The sequence below is a fragment of the Polypterus senegalus genome, chromosome 11 (assembly GCF_016835505.1).
Source record: "Polypterus senegalus isolate Bchr_013 chromosome 11, ASM1683550v1, whole genome shotgun sequence".
Lineage (NCBI taxonomy): Eukaryota > Metazoa > Chordata > Cladistia > Polypteriformes > Polypteridae > Polypterus > Polypterus senegalus.
Window position 1 is genome coordinate 15,140,609 of NC_053164.1, and position 21,465 is coordinate 15,162,073.

The window sequence follows — 21,465 nt, forward strand, 5'->3', positions numbered from 1 at the left end:
GAAGTATCTTCTCAATATGCCATCAGGCTTACATCCAGTAAAGCAATATCGCGTCTAAAATCCTTAACCCACATACAAACGCACGTGAGAAATCGTTAGCGGCTGGAACAAAAAAGTAATGTTGAGAAAATCTGGTAAGATGGATGGCACTAAATTTCACTAGAGCTTTTCAACCTGTAATGCAAAATAAGTATAGTAATCCCTCGCTACTTTGCGGTTCACTTTTCGCGGATTCACGACTTTGCGGGTTTTTAAATATAGTAGTAGTATTGCCTAGTCTAAGAACAACAAAACAAGTTTGGTGACTAAGTGCGTTGTACCACGGGCTGTGATTGGTACATGGGAGGGAGACGACAGCTTCCCGCTTTCTAATCGGGCCCGTGATTGGTGCTTTGACTGATGCCCAGATCCCACAGCACCTCCCCTTGTCTTTCTGTCGCGGCCATTTCGCTTCAAGCTTTCTCGCCGAGTGGTTTACTTTACACTGTACTGTGTGTGATTTTTTTGTGGTTTCTTTGTGTTGAACTTCACTTCAATTTTCACCCCCTGCAATGGCTCCCAAACGTGCTCCTTCTTCCAAGGCTGGTGCTAAGCCTGAACGCCAACGAAGAATGATGACGATCGCTGAGAAGGTAAGCCGCGGCTGCAGCTGCCGATCACAATGTTTTTGCAGCCTCGCAATAAAGAGCCAGTTCCTACTACTACTACTACGGATACACCTTTGGAAACCGTGGAAGAGGTGCCCCAGGAAATGGCACCGCCGTCTGAAGAGACGTAAAATACAGTCATCGGCTGCGCAGTAAAAGTCATCATCACCTTCATCGTCATCATTTTTACTGCACAGCATATTCATCACCATCATCACGTCGTATATAGGTACGTGTACTTCGCTATACAGTAACTGTAAACTTATCTACCGATTTCATATTGTCCCTGTTATTAATAGAGTAAAGGGTGGGTTGTAAACAGTACAGGGAGGGTTTAAAAACGTCCAAATACACGTTAAATTATTAAATAAATACGGTGTCCCTACTTCGCGGAAATTCAGTTATTGCGGCCGGCCTTGGAACCTGCGATAAACGAGGGATTACTGTAAATGATATTTACTATATTAGAGCAATGTAAAGAATTATTAGCTTGAAATTGCTCCTCTATCACTAAAATATCCGTTCTATCACTCACCGTAGTTGTTTTTTTCACTTGCAGTATGGCGTGCTGATCTCGTCACAGCATGTTAAGTGGGAAGAGTTTCACACTCATGAAGCAGAGAAATGAAGTAGCCATAGCGTTAGATTAGGTTAGACGAACTTAAATTTAGTTTTTCAATAAATGAAAACAGGAATTTGAGTTTAGATTATTTGCAAGTGTAAGCTAAGGTATGTACTAATATAATTATTTCATGTCAGCACATTAAATGATGTTTTCAAATTAAAATATTTAACTTGAATTTTTAACCTAATAGCATGCATTTGATTAAGTGAGGGTTAGAGGTCCCTTGAATTGCTTTTTACGGTGCAGAATGGCCCAGTCAATCAGCCGACTTGAATCCGATTGAAAATCTATGGAAAGAACTGAAAATCAGAGTTCAGAGAAGAGGCCCCTGGAACTTTCAAGAGCTGAAGAACAGTTGGTGTGGAAGAACGGGTCAAAAATCCCACCTGAGCAATGAGTGCGGCTCGTTTCTCCATACAGGAGGCGTCTTGAAGCTGCCATCACCAACAAAGGCTTTTCTACCAAGTATGAAATACATTTCAGTAAGCATGTTCGATACTTATTCCCAGCGTTATCTCACTTTTAGTTTTGATTTCTTTGGGTTGAGTGGATTACTTGAGTTGTTACCGACATCTGGTGAAAATTACATATCAATAGCCCCATTAGAAATAGATTTACTGAGAAAAACGTTGATGCGTTCAATACTTACTTTCCACACTGTATATAAATGATTTAGATAGGAATATACAGTATCTCACCAAAATGAGTACAACCCTCCCATTTTTGTAAATATTTTGTGATATCTTTTCATGGGACAACACTGAAAATGTGACACTTTAATCCAATGTCAAGTAGTCCGTGTACAGCTTGTATAAAAGTGTAAATTTGCTGTCCCCTCAAAATAACTCGACACACGGCCATTAACATCTAAACCACTAGCAACAACAGTGAGTACACCCCTGAAGGAAAAATGCCCAAATTGTGCCCAAAGTGTCAATATCTTGTGTGTTCACCATTATTTTCCAGCACTGCCTTAACACTCTTGGGTATGGAGTTCACACGAGCTTCACAGGTTGCCACTGCAATCCTCTTCCACTCCTCCATGACGACATCATGGAGCTGGTGGATGTTAGAGACCTTGCGCTCCTCCATCTTCTGTTTCAGGATACCCCCTCACAGATGCTCAGTAGGGTTTAGGTCTGGAGACATGCTTGGCCAGTCCAGCACCTTTACCCTCAGTTTCTTTAGCAAGGCAGTGGTCGTCTTGGAGGTTATCATGTTGGAATAATACCCTGCAGCCCAGTGAGGGGATCATGCTCTGCTTCAGTATGTCACAGTACATGTTGGCTTTCATGGATCCTTCAATGAACTGTAGCTCCCCAGTGCCGGCAGCACTCATGCAGCCCCAAACCATGACACTCCCACCATCATGCTTGACTGTAGATAAGACTCACTTGTCTTTGTACTTCTCAACTTGTTGCCACCACACTCGCTTGACACCATCTCAACCAAATAAGTTTATCTTGGTCTCATCACACCACAGGACGTGGTTCCAGTAATCCATGTCCTTAGTCTGCTTGTCTTTCTTGTGCATCATCATTAGAAGAGGCTTCCTTCTTGGACGATGGCCATGCAGACCAGTTTGATGCCGTGTGCGGCGGGCGTATGGTCTGAGCACTGACAGGCTGACCCCCCACCCCTTCACCCTCTGCAGCAATGCTGGCAGCACTCGTACGTCTATTTTCAAAAGACAACCTCTGCATATGACGCTGAGCAACTGCACTCAACTTCTTTGGTCGACCGTGGCGAGGCCTGTTCTGAGTGGAGCCTGTCCCGTGAAACCTGTCACTGTAGGGTCTTGGCCACCATGCTGCAGCTCAGTTTCAGGGTGTTGCCGATCTTCTTATAGCCTCGGCCATCTTTATGTAGAGCAAGAATTCTTTTTTTCAGATCCTCAGAGAGTTCTTTGCCATGAGGTGCCATGTTGAACTTCCAGTGACCAGTATGAGAGAGTGTGAGAGCGAGAACAGCAAATTTAACACCTTGTGACAAGAACAAGTCACATGACACCGGGGAGGGAAAATGGCTGACTGGGCACAATTTGGACATATGTCACTTAGGGGTGAACTCTCACTTTGGTTGTTAGACATTAATGGCCGTGTGTTGAGTTATTTTGAGGGGACAGCAAATTTACACTTTTATACAAGCTGTACACGGACTACTTGACATTGGATCAAAGTGTCACATTGTCAGTGTTGTCCCATGAAAAGACAGAATTAAATATTTACAAAAATGGGAAGGTGCGCTCACTTTGGTGAGATTCTGTAAGTAACAAGGTGGTTGAGTTTGCAGATGATACCAAGATAGGTGGATTAGCAGATAATTTGGGATCCGTTGTATCATCACAGAAGGACTTGGTCAGCAGACGGGCTCGGGCAGATTTGTGATATCCTATCAGGATGGCTTTCTCAGTACTGACAGATGTCAGCTGCTTTCTTGTTTCTCCAGGCCTCTTGTTCGAGACTTATTCCCTATGTCATTCCACTTTATTACACAACTTGTTTGTTTTCATTTCTTTCTACTTGTGGATTACTTGAGTTGTTACCGACATCTGGTGAAAATTTCATGTCAATAGCCCAATTAGAAATTGATTTACTGAGAAAAAAAAGTTGACACATTCAGTACTTATTTTCCCCGCTGAGTATTAAAAAGAGCAGCGGCCCCAGGGTGGCACGGTGGTGCAGTGGGTAGCGCTGCTGCCTCGCAATAAGGAGACCTGGGTTCGCTTCCTAGGTCCACCCTGCGTGGAGTTTGCATGTTCTCCTCATGTCTGCATGGGTTTCCTCCCACAGTCCAAAGACATGCAGGTTGGGTGCATTGGCGGTCCTAAATTGTCTCTAGTATGTGCCCTGTGGTGGGCTGGCACCCTGCCCGGGGTTTATTTCCTGCCTTGCACCCTGTGTTGGCTGGGATTGGCTCCATCAGACCCCCGTGACCCTGTAGTAAGGATATAGCGGGTTGGATAATGGATGGATGGATGGCAGCGGCCCCAACACTGACCCCTGCTGGCCACCACTCTTAACAGCGGCCAATTCTGATGAGGTTCCTCAGGGTAGACTTTTACGATTTAAGTCTTTGCCTTTTGCATAAACCTGACTGCTCTTTGTCTTTGTTCATTTTTTAGGGTTCAGCAGTCCTTCCTTCTTCATCCGCCCATTTGCCAGTCCCCCGGCCTGCCGGCTGCTCTTTAAATGACTTCTCTACGGCGACACTCTGCCAGCTCTTAATGCAGAAACTGAGCAAAAAAATAAATAAAAAAATAGAAAGTGTGGAACCGACAAACACCTGAGTATTTTTATAGGGAGGAAACAAGTTAAATTACGGCCAAAAAAATCCAGAAGGTTTTGTGAAGTCCCGAGAGAGCGAGCAGACTGGCGGTGAAAGGAAAGCACTTAAAATGAGGAAGTTTCCAGAATAAATCTTCATTTAGCCACACTGACTCACTGAGTGGCCTTGAGGAAGCCCCTGGTTCTCCGCCTGTAACGAGGGCCGTGGACGTGTGGCCTCATCTGCCGCAGATGTTGATGTGTTGTTCACACCTCATCCCCTAAAAGTGTATTTCGGTTCCCTCAGGAGGTCAAGGCCATAATGAAAGTGTCAACACCATAATGGAGGGCTGGCCATGGAAGCATTCTGTATGCCTTATATTAGGAATCTGGAGAACATGTGCATGATAAACCCTCTCTGATGACCCCCATATGACCCCACCATATTAGGCCACCCAAAATCAAACCCCCAATTCCACCCAGCACTGACTCACCATGGTGTTGGAAAGCACGGACAGTGTTGGCCCTCTGGGTGTGCGAGAAAGGGAAGTTGAACGTGGAGTCTTGGATCCGATGGAATTCGAGAGAATGGAAGTGGTACAGGTTCATCAGATACTGAGGCACGTGGATGTCAGAGCGGGGGGCCGGGCGGTCCTGCAGGCCGAGCCTGCTTAAGAGAAGCGTTTGGATGGATTGCACCAGGCTCGGTTCCTTTCTTGGGCTCATCCCAGATCTCAGCTTACCCTCATAACCCAGCAAGACGTCTGGTACCAGCAGAACCATAAGAACCAGCAGGTTAGCAGGGACCATTGTGGCTCTAGTAGCAAAAACAAAAACAACAACAAAAAAAAAAGGTGAGTGCTGACAGGTTGAAAATATTAAGAAAAACAAACTCAAATACGAAGCTCCAGACATGAGTGCCAACAAAGACACAAGCAGTAAAGCCTACAAGGCATGAAAACAGCAACGTTTACCACAACCTGTCACTTCCAATGGATCTGACAGACACCTTCAGAATTCTTAAGGGAATAATAAGCAGATCTAAGCCGGGCGTCATCACCACTTTAATAGAGCCTTTCGAAATTCTTTGGGGGCTTAATCACTTAAATCCAAAGCAGTAATTTTAACATTCATTCGATTAGCAGCATGGGGGTCATGAGCAAAGGATTAGGAAAGGCAGTCTGAGGGCACGGAACAGGAGACGCCTTTACGGATCGCGACGAATAAACACAGATGAGGATGCAGCTGACGCAATGATGGAGCTTTAGGAAAACTGAGGTGGGCGGCTTGTAAAAACAGGAAAAAGAAGGAAAAGAGCGAGGCTTAAAAAAGGCAACTTTTACACGATTCATGTCCCGTCGACACCTGGGGGGCATCGTGGGCACTTTTAGGGGCATCTCGGGAATGTGAAAGGTAAGAGATAGATAGATAGATAGATAGATAGATAGATAGATAGATAGATAGATAGATGTGAAAGGCACTATATGATAGATAGATAGATAGATAGATAGATAGATAGATAGATAGATAGATAGATAGATAGATAGATAGATAGATAGATAGATGTGAAAGGCACTATATTATAGATAGATAGATAGATAGATAGATAGATGTGAAAGGCACTACATGATAGATAGATAGATAGATAGATAGATAGATAGATAGATAGATGTGAAAGGCACTATATGATAGATAGATAGATAGATAGATAGATAGATAGATAGATAGATAGATAGATAGATAGATAGATAGATAGATAGATAGATAGATAGATAGATAGATGTGAAAGGCACTATATGATAATTTTAATTGCATAGAATTCCAAGCCCAAGCCATGCATGGGGTAAACAGCAGCAGACAGGAAAACAAAGTAATCAAAAACTTATGAACATAAATGAAGCTGGCAGTCAGAGGTGATTCTAGAGACTTGGGGGTCCACAGACAAAAAAAAAACTCCATGGGGTGCCCCTCCAACTAACCCTCTCCTGCGTCACGAGTCTAGATGGAGTGGGGGCTCTTAGGCTACTGCCAGAAGGGATCCTACTCTGTTGGGCTCCTGATTAAGCTCCAATTGCTCCAGGGCTGCTGTACAAGGACTGACCTTGCGCTCTGACCCTCAGAAGGCATGCGAAAAGATAATTACCCCTCAGGGATTTATAAAGTATACCAAAATACAGTAAATGAATAAGATAAATATGGAGCATTTAATACACACAAATTGTTTAATTCTATTAAGTGAAAATCAGATTGTATATATATATATATATATACAATCTGCGGTGGGCTGGCGCCTGGCCGGGGTTTGTTCCTGCCTTGCACCCTGTGCTGGCTGCTATTGGCTCCAGCAGACCCCCATGACCCTGTCTTAGGATATAACGGGTTGGATAATGGATGAATGGATGGATATATATAAAACAATAAATGCACCATGTGTTAGAAAATAGAAAGACAATAATAACAGAAAAAAGTAAATTTTAAAATTCTAAATGCTTAAAAAAGTAAATAAAATCTCTTAGACTCCAAAGTCTGTTTGTCTGTCTGTCCGCTTTTCACTAGAGAACTACTTAACGGATTTAGATCGGGTTTTTTTTCTAGAATTTGCTCGAACATTCCGGTTGGTTTTGAGACTTCTCTCATTGCACTAAGAATCATAGTGTGCTTGCAGTGCCGATTTGTTTGTGCCAGTCCGAGAGAGAGGCTGCGGGCCAAGGGGAAGGGTAAAGGGCTCTTATCAGTCATGCGCCAGCCTTGGGGCGTATCCTCCATCCGCTTAGCTAGCGAATGAGAGAACTGCTTAGCGGATTTAGATCTTTTTTTTTTCTATAATTTGCTTGAACATTCGGGCCGAGGAGAGGGGGAAGACTGATGTCAGGAGTAGAGAGCTGGGCCAGGCCCTCCACACTGTCCTGTTTTAGGAATATGCAGGCGAAGCCACGGGGGCCAGCTAGTATATAAAATAAATGTAACATGCACATAATGTTTAAAAAAAAAATAAAAAGTGTATACAATAGAGATTTTAAAAAGTAAAACTTAAAAAATGGCTCATAAAGGTATTACTCTAACTTTCAAAAATGCTGTTTTTAGGCTTTGGCTGCATCAAACGCAGCCACAATGTCCTCCAAATCCAAACGTTACAACGTTAGAACAGTCTGGACTAGAAGATGCCATTCAGCCCAACAGAGCTCACCAGTCCTGCCCATTTTATTCTTCTAAAATAACATCAAGTGGAGTTTTGAACGTCCCTAAAGTCCTACTGTCATTCATTCCATGTGTCTGTGGTTCTCTGCGTAAAGAAAAACTTCTTGACGTTTGTGTGAAATGGACCTTTAACAAGTGTCCAACTGTGTCCTTGTGATCTTGATGACCTCGTTTTAAAAGTCACTGTCTCGATCCACTGGACTCATTCCCTTCCTAATTTTGAATACTTCACTCAGGTCTCCTCTTAATCTTCTTTTTCTTAAACTGTAAAGGCTCAGCTCTTTTAATCTTACTTTTTTAACTCATCCCTGTAGCCCTGAATCAGCCTAGTTGCTCTTCTCTGGACCTTCTCTAGCACTGCTGTGTCCTTTTTGTAGCTTGGAGACGAAAACTGCACCCAGTACTCCAGATGAGGCCTCACCAGTGTGTTATAAACGTTGAGCAGAACCTCTTGTGACTTGTACTCCACACGTCAAGGCGCTATATAACCTGACATTCTGTTAGCCTTCTTAATGGCTTCTGAACACCATTTAGCAGCTGAAAGTGATAAGTCCACTATTAATCCAAAATCCTTCTCATAAGGTTGACCTTCGATTTTCAGACCTCCCATTGTGTATTCCAACCTAACATTTGTACTTTCTACGTGCAATACTTTATTCATATAAATAAAATGCATTATTATTATTATCCATCCATCCATTATCCAACCCGCTATATCCCAACTACAGGGTCACGGGGGTCTGCTGGAGCCAATCCCAGCTAACACAGGGCGCAAGGCAGGAAACAAACACCGGGCAGGGCACCAGCCCACCACAGGGCACACACACACACACTGGGGACAATTTAGGATCGCCAATGCACCTAACCTGCATGTCTTTGGACTGTGGGAGGAAACCCACGCAGACACGGGGAGAACATGCAAACTCCACGCAGGGTGGACCTAGGAAGCGAACCCGGGTCTAATAAACTGTCGAGGCAGCAGCAGCGCTACCACTGCGCCATTATTATTATAATTATTATTATTATTATTATTATTATTATTATTATTATTACATGCAGTGGGCTGGCACCCTGCCCAGGGTTTGTTTCCTGGAAACTGGTCACAGTTAAGAGAAGGACGAATGCAGCCAATTACAGGGAGGTCATTGAAGAGAACCTGCTCCAGAGTGCACGTGGCCTCAGACTGGGGCACAACGATCATCCATAGACAAGAAAATGCCAGACTGGCTTTGGCACAAGTCTCTGAGGGTCAGACTTAAATCCCATAGAACTTCTGAGGAGAGACCTGAAGATGGCAGCTTACAGACTCTTCCCGTCTAATCTAACAGAGTTTAAGAGGATCAGCCAGGAAGAACTGGATAAATTGCTCAAATCCAGGGGTGCAAAGCTTGTAGAGACCTACCATGAAGACTTCAAGCTGCCAAAGAGGCTTCTACAGAGTAACGAATTCAGGCTCTGAATGCTTGTAGCAATGACTCAATTCAGGTTTTGATTATTTAGAAATTTGAAAACCTTTCTGAAGACATATTCTCACTTTGCTGCTTTCCCACCACAGGAACTTTTTTTTCGGGAATCAGGGACTTTTGTTGCATTCCCACTGCAGGAACTCTGGACATTTGTGGTTCCTGGAACTTTTTATTTTTTGTAGCTCCCACTCCAGGGTGTGTACTTTCTATTCAACCAAGAACCATTGTGGGTTTGGCCCATTTGTTGCATGGCACTGATTGGTTGACCAATAGCTGGCACCATCTTATAAATCTGTTAGTTGTCCGGACTTTGGAGAGCTGATGATGAAGATGGAGCGCCATAGATGCCTTACGACAGTCCTGTGCCATGCACTGCATTAAAATGGTAATCTCCACCATAAAGTCACAGTTGCATTGAAGCAATAAGTGTGTGTGTGGGGGGCAACACCATGAACTTGCCAATGCGCCTCAGTTCTTAGTTGGACTGGACTGCCAGTACTGATGCTCTATGTAAGAAAGGTCAGAGCAGACTATACTTTCTGAGAAGGTTGGCATCCTTCAACATCTGCAGTAAGATGCTGCAGATGTTCTACCAGACGGTTGTGGCGAGTGCCCTCTTCTACGCGGTGGTGTGCTGGGGTGGCAGCATAAAGATGAAAGACGCCTCATGTCTGGACAAACTTGTTAAGAATGCAGGCTCTATTGTAGGATTAAAGTTGGACAGTTTAACATCTGTGGCAGAGCGACGGGCACTAAACAAACTCCTGTCAATCATGAAGAATCCACTGCATCCACTGAACAGGATCATCTCCAGGCAGAGGAGTAGCTTCAGTGACAGACTTTTGTCACCGTCCTGCTCCACTGACAGACTGAGGAGACCCCACACTATGCGACTCTTCAATTCCACCCGGGGGAGTAAATGCTAACATTAATTTTATTTTCATTTTTTTCATTTTTATTACTATTTAATTTAATATTGTTTCTTTGTATCAGTATACTGCTGCTGGATTATGTGAATTTGCCCTTGGGATTAATAAAGTATCTATCTATCTATCTATCTATCTATCTATCTATCTATCTATCTATCTATCTATAATATAGTGCCTTTCTCTATCTATCTATCTATCTATCTATCTATCTATCTATCTATCTGTTATATAGTGCCTTTCACATCTATCTATCTATCTATCTATCTATCTATCTATCTATCTATCTATCTATCTATCTATCTATCTATCTATCTATCTATCTGTTCATATCACATGGCTTTTGTTTGTGCAGATTTTGTATAAAGTTTACACTTCCTGTTGTGCGGTGGGAACGCAGCACACTAAAGTGGCCGGAGACCACCCTTCATTACACAGGAACTCATTGGTCCCGGAAAACGAAGTTCCTGCGGTGGGAAAACACCAAGTATGGGTTATTGAGTGTGGATGGATGGGCAAAAGGGGCAACATTTTCCATTGAATTCCATCGGAATTTTTTCTGAATCCACTGTATGTACTGAGATTGAGCTTCTTGTTTTCACATTTTTTCAACCAGGGGCTAAACACAAACATTAGCAGACCCCCAAACCCCCACCCTACCTTTATAAACAGGTACTTTAACTCAAATTGTTTTAGGGAATCCGCTGATATGTTAATGTAACTTCATCCCTAACCCCCAACCAGGAGAGGACTCCTTTGGCAGATGGACTCCAGCTCTTAACTAATCAGTGACATGGAGGTCATCTGCCTCTTTAAAAGTTGAACCTTGAGATAAGAAAATTGACAAGAGTCTCTGAAAAACAGACAACAAAAAAAAAGATAAAATACTTTAGGAGATAAGCAGACTGTGGAGTAAATACGGTAAGAATGGAGGGGGAAGGCTGGAAGGCTGGATCAGACCGATCTGTTCAGGGCCCACTCAGATAAGACCGCTGGGCGCCGCTGATATGGGAGAAAGGCGGTTGGGGGGGGATTTTAGAGGGAGGGTTAGGACTGGAAACGCCACACTTTCCAAATTTGAATGGCTATGCTGTGATGTGTCACTATTGGGTAGGTAGCCATCAATTATACAGTACTTAATTGTATTATACATTCATATAATTATATTGATCATTATTAATTATATTTAGGGCGGCACGGTGGCGCAGTGGGTAGCGCTGCTGCCTCGCAGTTAGGAGACCCAGGTTTGCTTCCCAGGTGGAGTTTGCTTGTTCTCCCCGTGTCTGCGGGTAGGTGCATTGGCGATCCTAGATTGTCCTTAGTGTGTGCTTGGTGTGTGTGCCCTGCGGTGGGCTGGCACTCTGCCCGGGCTTTGTTTCCTGCCTTGTGCCATGTGTTGGCTGGGATTGGCTCCAGCAGACCCCCGTGACCCTGTAGTTGGGATATAGCGGGATGGATAATGGATGGATGGTTGGAATTATATTTATATTATAATTATATTATACATTGAACTGTAACTTTAAATGAATGTGTATTTTGCTGTGGGTGTTGTACTACACTGTAATGTCGGGTGTGTGTGTATAGTTTTCATTTATTATCATAAAGTGTTTTAATAGGTTTTAATTCACCCTACAAAATGACGTCTTTTATTGACTGACTGAACAGATTCTGATAAACGAGCTTTTGAGGCCCCTTCCTCAGGCATGTTGTAGTACCTGAGCTGCCTGTATTGTAATCTGTTCAGTTCAGTTCAGTTCTCATTGCATCCATAATGGCTAACACAGTACAACAGCCTACTACTAAAGTCACCCTACAGACACTGCACTATCCTGTAATGTGACGTCAGCCTATAAGGACGAACTAAACCTTTAATGGAGGACAGGCATGTTAAATCTTCAGAAACAATTGGCACATAACATCGAGGGGGAGTTAAGTCTTCGTAAAAGCCCAGTTTCGTTGAAGGGGTCCGTGCTCTGCCTCGATGCAGCATATTCTGTTGGGGAGACTGCAGTTGGTGAGACTCAAAGACCATCCTGCCATCCCTGTTAAGGGGACAACTCCTAGATATGCAGGTGGAGGAGCCTATGGGGTCCTGGGTAATGGACAGTCTGTCAGGGAGACATGAGGACTGTGAGAGCAAAACCACAAGGAGCAGGCCTGTCTGCTTTACTCTTCACTCAGCACACCTCCGGCTAGAAATATAACATGAGGTCACGTCACTGGCTGAGCTTCTCAGATGATTCTGCACTTATGAGGTGTATTGATAAAGGGGATGAGGCAAAGGAGAGGAGTCGGAAGGAGAACTTGGTTTGTTGGTGCAAAGAGAATTGTCTGCAACTTAACATTAGTAAAAACCAAGGAACTGCTGATTGACTTTCACCGCACCAAACAGCCTCCATGTCTGGTTTACTGTTCAAGGAGGGGATGTTGAGATGGTGCTCTCTGATAAGTACTTGGGGGTCCACAAGAATGACAGATTGGACTGGTCTAATTGCAAAGAGGAACTATACAAAAAAGGCCAGAACAGGCTCTTATTTTTTCTTAGGAGACGTGTTCCTTTATTATGGGCAGTGACACCCATGATGTCTTCTACAACTCTGTGACAGTGAGTGTGATTTTCTACTGGTTTTCTGGTTTGCTAGACTGGTAGCATCACTTCAAGAAAGGCCCACCAAATCAACAAGCTAATTTAAAGGGAAGGCTCAGATTTGGACCCCGAGAAGTCATAGCAAAAGGGAATTAAAACAAAATTGAGTGCCATTATGAACAAAGCTGCACATCCTCTCTCTGACAGGCCAACACTGAGGACTTTCAGCCATCAAATCATTCAGCAGATGTGGGCCAAGAAATGCAATGGGGGATCCTTTGTAACAACAGCAATATGGTGGAACGCTGGGACTGGGACTGGGACTGGGACTGGGACTGTCAGAAGGTTTATTTCTTTATAAATTTTCTCCCTTTTTTAATCATTCTGGTGTTTGTTCACACCATAGTGTGTATGCAGATATGCATTTATTTATCTATTTATGAATTTATTTTATTGAGCTTCTGCAAACAGCCACATTTCCCCCTGGGGACAAATAAAGTTCTATTTATCTATCTATCTATCTATCTATCTATCTATCTATCTATCTATCTATCTATCTATATAGTGCCTTTCACATCTATCTATCTATCTATCTATCTATCTATCTATCTATCTATTATATAGTGCCTTTCACATCTATCTATCTATCTATCTATCTATTATATAGTGCCTTTCACATCTATCTATCTATCTATCTATCTATCATATAGTGTCTTTCATATACTGTATAGGGCGGCACGGTGGCGCAGTGGTAGCGCTGCTGCCTCGCAGTTAGGAGACCCGGTTCGCTCTCCGGTCCTCCCTGCGTGGAGTTGGCATGTTCTCCCCGTGTCTGTGTGGATTTCCTCCGGGTGCTCCGGTTTCCTCCCACAGTCCAAAGACATGCCGGTTAGGTGGGTTGGCAGTTCTAAATTGGGCCTGGTGTGTGGATGTGTTTGTGTGTGTCCTGCGGTGGGTTGGCACCCTGCCTAGGATTGGTTCGTTGGCTGGGATTGGCTCCAGCAGACCCCCGTGACCCTGTATTTGGATTCAGCAGGTTAGCCAATGGATGGATGGATATACTGTATATCTATCTATATAGCCTGTATTAGTATTTTATTATAATATTCAGCCTTTTCACATAATGACAAGGGTCAACAGAAATCAAAACTGGATCTCTGCAAAATGGCCTAAATTAATTACAAACATAAAAGATTGAATTGTTGATCTCATAAGTATTCACTCCCTTCAAGTCAGTGTTTAGTAGATGGCAGCCATGACAGGCTTGAGTCTGTGCGCAGGTCTCTCTCTCTCTCTCTCTCTCTCTCCATCAGCTCTGCCATTTTTCCCCATTCTTCTTCTTCTTCTTCTTCTTCTTCTTCTTCTTCTTCTTCTTCTTTTTCTTCATGGTTGTCATGAGTGAGCGGCCAATTTCAAGTTGAGCCACCAAGTCTCAGCTGGATTCAGATCAGGGCTCTGACTCGGCCACTCCAGAGCCTTCACTTTGTTATTCTGAAGCCTTTCCTGTGTAGCTCTGTGCTTTATGCTTGGCCTGGTTGTTTTGCTGGGAAGCCAATCTTCTTGCAAGGTGCAGGTTTCTTGCAGACATCTACAGGTGTCCCTCCAGGATTTCAACATATTTTGCTGCATTCATTTGACTCTCACAAACCATCCAGGGCGTTCTGCAGAGAAGCATCCTGCCATCCATTATAGTGAAAATGATGTGTTCAAACTCAGCACCTTCTCTGATGACCAAAAAGCTCACATTGGGCCTCATCATACCACAGCTGACTTCAGAGTCCCCCATGGCCCTTCTGCTGAGACGTCCCATATGTTATTTTTTTTTTTCTTTTAGTTGCTCTCCCATAGAGCCGTGACCGGTGATGCACCCGAGCAGCAGTTACTGCCCACATAGTCTCTCCAATGTAAGTCACTTGTAGCTTGTAACTCCATCTGAGTTCTCCGAGGTCTCTTGATGGCCTCCCTCACCTTGTCTTCTTCACTTTTTTGTGGATTGCCAGCTCTAGATAGATTTCCATTACTTCAAGATATTCCGAGACTTTGATATCCATCCCCTGACTGGTGCTCTTTGTGGAGTTTCGTGGAGTGTGTTCCTTTGTCTTCATTGTGTCGGTCGGCCCACCAGTTCTTTCTCCCACATTCAGACGCATTTATAGTACAATTGGATTAGTGATTCCATCTTGCCTGAAGAAAGGGCCTGAGTTGCCTTGAAAGCTTGCATATTGTAATCTTTTTGTTAGCTAATAAGAGGTGTCATTTTGCTCGACTTCTCACTACATCCATAATGGCTACCACGGTACAACACCCTAGTACTACAGTACAGATGGATGAAGTCCATTGAGATAACTCTGGGACTTCTTATGAATACTTATGCAATTAATGATTTTATGTTTTATATTTACGATTCATTTAGCCCACTGAATGTTTTCACTTTGAGTTTTTTGTGTTGTGCTTTTCAAAAAAAATAAGACGAATACGTGAAAAAGGCTGAGATTGACAAATGTCACTGTTGCAGACTGCAATGCTCACTCGTCCTCGACTGGGGACAACTGCAAAGATGAACATTTTATCCTGTGCGCTGACTCGGCTTCTGCTCAAATGGGTCTGCCAGGGTGCCAGCAGGGCATAGGGTGGGCTTAGGGGGTCATTATTTCAGTCCAGATACAAAGGTGACATTGAGAGAGAATCTGGAATAAGCACTAAAATGTCCCCCTTCTGGTGGTGTGACCTGTAAGGGCTGTCTGATGGACGGATGACCTGCAGATGACACCCGCGAGCCGTCCACATCCAGACCCGGAGCCGTGTTTGGCGGTGATAATCCAAGGCGTGCGTCTCTTTCCTGCTTCCTGTTTACAAAAATACCGCTCAGATAATAAACTGCTGATAGCGAGACGACAGTGCGAACAACATGACAGAAGGAACAATCAGAAGCTCAAATAAAAAATGGCGAGGGGGCCATCAGGGACAGGAGAGAAATGAAAGTGGGGCCTGGCAGCCTCAACTTGCTTCTCCTTCAAATATTTTTCAAAACTGTTCTATTGTTAAAGAGATCCTTTGCTAATGTCAGGACCAGGAAATTCTTTTTATCTAATCGCATTTTATTCCATAGAAGGAAATCCATTTAATCAATTGCATTGTACTGGAATGTCCTGATTTTTTCTTTTGGTTTTTTTTTTTGCTTTCTTCTCACTCAAATATCCACCGATTGACTAAAAGGGACACGAGACTCACATGAACTAAGGCGTGTGTGTGTGTGTGGGCACGTTGTGCGTATGTGGGGGTCTTGTACTGTATGTGCCTGATTTATGTGTGTGCGGGTGTGTGTGTGTAGTTATGTGACAATACCTGCCTGTTTAAGTGTGACAGGATATACGTATGACTTTAGGGACGCATTTGGGCTCCTGTGTCTATTCACATACTGTGTACACAACATACAGGCAGGCACTCGCTGTAAGGCTTTGGACTTCAAACCCTGAGGTTGTGGATTCAAATCCCACTACTGACACCATTATGTCACCCTGAGCAAGTCACATGACCCGCCTGTGCTCCAATTGGAAAAACAAAGGAAATGGAACCGGGGCCGTTCTTAGCAGTTTGGAGGCCTTACACGGTTCAGAAATGTGCAGGACCTGGATGGGGGGGTTGGGGGGTCCGGGAGAGCAAGTCCCCCCATAGCTCAGGAAGGTGTTCTAATAAAATGTCCGGAAAAGGCCTTACATGACCTACATGTGTATGCAGAGTGGTAAAATATTGATTTTGTTCTGGTAAAGGCTGGTAATATAGGGATTATTTTATGATGATTTTATGGCGATCTCTCCGAGTGAATCCGAAACGAATCTCTAAAATTAACGTTTGCTATAGTGCATTTGGCAAAGTTACGACGACGTGACAACATTATTATGGATTTAGGTGAAGACTGCAATTTGGATAATAAATTACCATTGATAATTAGACTAAGAGATGCACTGAATTTCTTGGGACAGACACAAAATTGTAAGTCGGGGCCGTATGCGGATGCGTAGTTCGTGTATGCCTAAGAATGTCCCTGATGGTACCAGTCCTATCCTAAATGTTATAAGCTGCCTAGGATGAAGTTGTCAACCAAATATTGAACATGCTGCATATACGAGGTTAGGAAAAGTTAGGAAATGGGATTTATCAGAAAATGGAATGCACCTTCACAAAGCTCATCATATCATTTCTCAATGTCGTCTCCACCCTTCTCAATGCACTTTGCGCCACCTGCCTGGCAGTGCCAGCAGAATAAAAGATTTGGTCTTGTCCTCGCCACCACTCGTGTACCGCTTTCTTGTCCTGAATCAATGACCACCCACGTGTTTTTTTTTTAGCGGTCCAAAAAGGTGGAAATCACACGGTGCCAAATCGGGAGAATAAGGAGGATGTTGCAATACCTCACACTTCAGTTTCTCCAGACAGGCCATGGGTGTTCTTAGCAGTGTGTGTGTCATTGTCTTACAGCAAAAGGACTCCTTGAGATAGCAGACTCTGCCATCTTGGATCGAACAGCAGGCTTCACATTGGTCTCCAGCAAGTCACAGTAACTTGCACTAGTGACTCGAGGACCCCTCGGTAGTCCTGTTTGACAAGAACTCAGGGGCACGAGTGGTTGTGAGGACAAGACAAAACCTTTTATTCTGCTGGCACTGCCAGGCAGGTGGCACAAGTGCATTGAGAAGGGTGGAGAGGACATTGAGAAATGACATGAGCAGTTTTGTGAAGGTGCATTCTATTTTCTGATAAATCCCATTTTCTAACCTTAGCTTGACTCCCTCTCATATATTATATATAAACATCTACGCATGGAAGCATGTGTGTCTGTGAGAGGTGGAGTCGGGGTAAGGGCTCCACCTCCGAGGAAACAGAAAACACGCTTAGCCGTTAATAACACAAGCGAGGTGAGCACGTCGGCAAAACTAATCCTCCCAGGAGAGAGATGCCCATTTCAAATACCTGATGGCTCCAAACGTCTTCCATTCCACAATTATTGAGACCACTGAGCTCCAGGGAATACTCAAAGCTTTAGAAATGGCAATAAATCCTTTGACCTGATCAATGCCTCACCACAATTTGATCACAGAAGTCTACAGAGAGCTCCTTGAAATTCATGGCTTGGTTTTTTGGGCTGTCATGCAGTGTGACCTCTGGACCTTCTACACCGAGGTCCACGTGGGCCTTTAGAAATGACGTCCAATTAATTGAGTTTTCTAGAGATGGACTCCAGTACAATACAATACATCCATCCATTATCCAACCTGCTATATCCTAACTACAGGGTCACGGGGGTCTGCTGGAGCCAATCCCAGCCAACACAGGGTGCAAGGAAGGAAACAAACCTGGGCAGGGTACCAGTCCTCCGCAGGGCACAGACACACTCACACCAAGCACACACAGGACAATTTAGGATCACCAAAGCACCTAACCTGCCTGTCTTTGGACTGTGGGAGGAAACCCACGCAGACACGGGGAGAACATGCGAACCCGGGTCTCCTAACTGCAAGGCAGCAGCCCTACACACTGTGCCGCCGTGCCACCCACGCTATTGAATTGAAATAAACTGCTCAAAAAAATTAAAGGAACACTTTGAAAACACATCAGATCTCAATGGGAAAAAGAAATCCTCCTGGATATCTATACTGATATAGACTGGGTAATGTGTTAGGAACGAAAGGATGCCACATCGTTTGATGGAAATGAAAATGATCAACCTACAGAGCCCTGAATTCAAAGACGCCCCAAAAATCAGAGTGAAAAAATTATGTGGCAAGCTAGTCCATTTTGCCAACATTTAATTGCAGCAACTCAAAATTGTACGCAGCACTTTGTATGGCCCCTGTGTTCTTGTATACATGCCTGACAACATCGGTGCATGCTTCTAATGAGATGACAGATGGTGTTGTGGGGGATCTCCTCCCAGATCTGGACCAGGGCATCACTGAGCTCCTGGACAGTCTGAGGTGCAACCTGGTGGCATTGGATGGACCAAAACATAATGTCCCAGAGGTGTCTATTGGATTTAGGTCAGGAAAGTGTGGTGGCCAGTCAATGGTATCAATTCCTTCATCCTCCAGGAACTGCCTGCATACTCTCACCACATGAGGCCAGGAATTGTCGTGCACCAGGAGCCACTGTACCAGCATAGGGTCTGACAATGGGTCCAAGGATTTCATCCTGATACCTAATGGCAGCCAAGGTGCCTTTGTCAAGCCTGTAGCGGTCTGTGTGACCCTCCATGGATATGCCTCCCCAGACAATCATTAACCCACCACCAAACTGCTCATGCTGAATGATGTTACAGGCAGCATAATGTTCTCCATGGCTTCTCCAGACCCTTTCACTTCTGTCACGTGCTCAGGGTGAACCTGCTCTCATCTGTAAAAGCACAGGGCACCAGTGGTTCATCTGCCAATTCTGGTATTCTATGGCGAATGCCAATCGAGCTGCATGCTGCTGGGCAGTGAGCTCAGGGCCCATTAGAGGACATGGGGCCCTTGGGTCACCCTCATGAAGTCTTTCTGGTTGTTTGGTCAGAGACATTCACACCAGTGGCCTGCTGGAGGTCATTTTGTAGGGCTCTGGCAGTGCTCATCCTGTTCCTCCTTGCCCAAAGGAGCAGATACTGGTCCTGCTGATGGGTTATGGACCTTCTATGGCCCTCTCCAGCTCTCCTAGAGTAACTGCTTGTCTCCTAGAATCTCCTCCATGCCCTTGAGACTGTGCAGGGAGACACAGCAAACCTTCTGGCAATGACACGTATTGATGTGCCATCCTGGAGAAGTTGGACTACCTGTGCAACCTCTGTAGGGTCCAGGTATCGCCTCATGCTACCAGTAGTGACACTGACTGTAGCCAAATGCAAAACTAGTGAAGAAACAGTCAGAAAAGAGGAGGAGGGAAAATGTCAGTGGCCTCCACCTGTTAAACCATTCCTGTTTTGGGGGTCATCTCATTGTTGCCCCTCTAGTGCATCTGTTGTTAATTTCATGAACACCACAGCAGCTGAAACTGATTAACAACCCCCTCTGCTACTTAACTGACCAGATTAATATCCCATAAGTTTCATTGACTTTGTGCTATACTCTGATTAAAAAGTGTTCCTTTAATTCTTTTGAGCAGTATATATTGAATAAATCTCTATTTATATAAAATCCAACGTCTGTCTGTCTGTCCGCTTTTCATGAGAGAACTACTTAACGGATTTAAATCTGTTTTTTTATTTTCAATAATTTTCTTGAACATTCCGGTTGATTTTGCGACTTTCTCTCATCGCGCTAAGTATCAGAGTTCGCTGGTGGTACCGATTTATTTGTGGCAATCTAAGACAGACATAGCGGACTGACAGGAGGGGGGCGGGGCCCTCCTCACTCACGTGCCAGCCTCGGGGCATAACCTTAACTCCACTTAGCTAGCGAATGAGAGAACTACTTAGTGGATTTCAATCGGGTTTTATCTCTATATATAATCTTCATTTGGATCTTGATCTTTGTTTGTCCGTGAATGAATTAGAAGAAGAAGCACTAGATGGCAGTAGAGAGACAGCTAAAACATAGGCACTGCATTAAGAATCTCCTCGAGGCTTATACTACTGAAGACTGTAGTACACCAGTCACACCTCAAAACACAGACATTCAAACTAAACAAATTGTTGTGCTTTAAATTAACTAAAGAGATCTTCATTTAGATCTTGATCTTTGTTTGTCCGTGAATTCCACGCATGCGTAGACCACCTTCCAGTTTAGTACGTTGTTGTTACTCACGGATGTCAACAATGTGCCGGATTAACGAAAGGGGTGGTGGACAGTGTTACGCTGGTTAGCTCCTGAGGCCTGGTTAGAGAATGAGATTAATAAAAGGTACGTGCCACGTAACATATGAATGAAAGAAAAACAGTGGGTAAAATGAATGACAGTTCCGGAAATTATTATTGTTACATTGTAGCCGACGAGTGCTGCGCGTCTCACAGTTGTACCGTGGCTTGCTCACATGTCAGTGAAGTGATCCCTATTTATGCTTTAAAGAGCCTGGATACCTATGTGTTCCCCTTTTATAACCATTGCTCCGTGTATATTGCCTTACTCTTTGGATTGCCACAAAGCAACCTGCGAGACTGGAGAAAGGTTGAGAAGACATTGTGAGAGGAAACGATAGCGTCATGAAAACGAGACGGACTGTGAACGGACAGAAGCAGAAATGCTGCTACACCACCACATAATTACGATTCGGACAGTGATTCCGAGTAGGCCGTTCCTATCGAGTCAATGTCCAAGGGTTTTCTTTTGTAATTTTGTTTCTCTCATAATGTTGTGCGACGAAGGGCCCAGTTCACGACTGGCAGCCGCGTTTAAACAGGGAGGCCTTCACAGATAAATTTAACACACACGACGTAGTTGGGCGCACATGGCTAGTTTTTCTATAATTTGCTTGAACATTCCGGTTGATTTAGCGACTTCTCTCATCGTGCTAAGAATCGTAGTTCACTTGCAGGAGTGAAACATTCACACTATTCTGAGACAGAGGCTGTGGGCCGAGGAGAGGGGGAAGTATGACGTCAGGAGTGGGGAGCTGGGAAGGGTCCTCCTCACTCACGCGCCAGCCTCTGTTCGAGTCGCTCTACCCCTCGTCACGTTTTAGCTTAGCTCCGCTTAGCTAGCAATACCAGTCTGTTTATTGATGTTTAAAGTTTGTTCTGTTTCGCTACTACGAGGGTGGAGCCACAGGGGGCGGCTAGTATT

General features: G+C 44.2%; 1 protein-coding gene across 1 annotated transcript in view; it reads right to left on the minus strand.

Annotated features, from left to right (window-relative positions):
* bmp16 (bone morphogenetic protein 16) overlaps positions 1–21,465 on the minus strand; it is a 77,252-nt gene that overhangs the window by 42,422 nt on the left and 13,365 nt on the right. The window contains exon 2 of the mRNA XM_039768065.1: positions 5,033–5,355. Within this exon, the coding sequence (XP_039623999.1) occupies positions 5,033–5,348 (316 nt within the window). The 5' untranslated portion in view covers positions 5,349–5,355. The remainder of the gene's footprint in view (positions 1–5,032; positions 5,356–21,465) is intronic.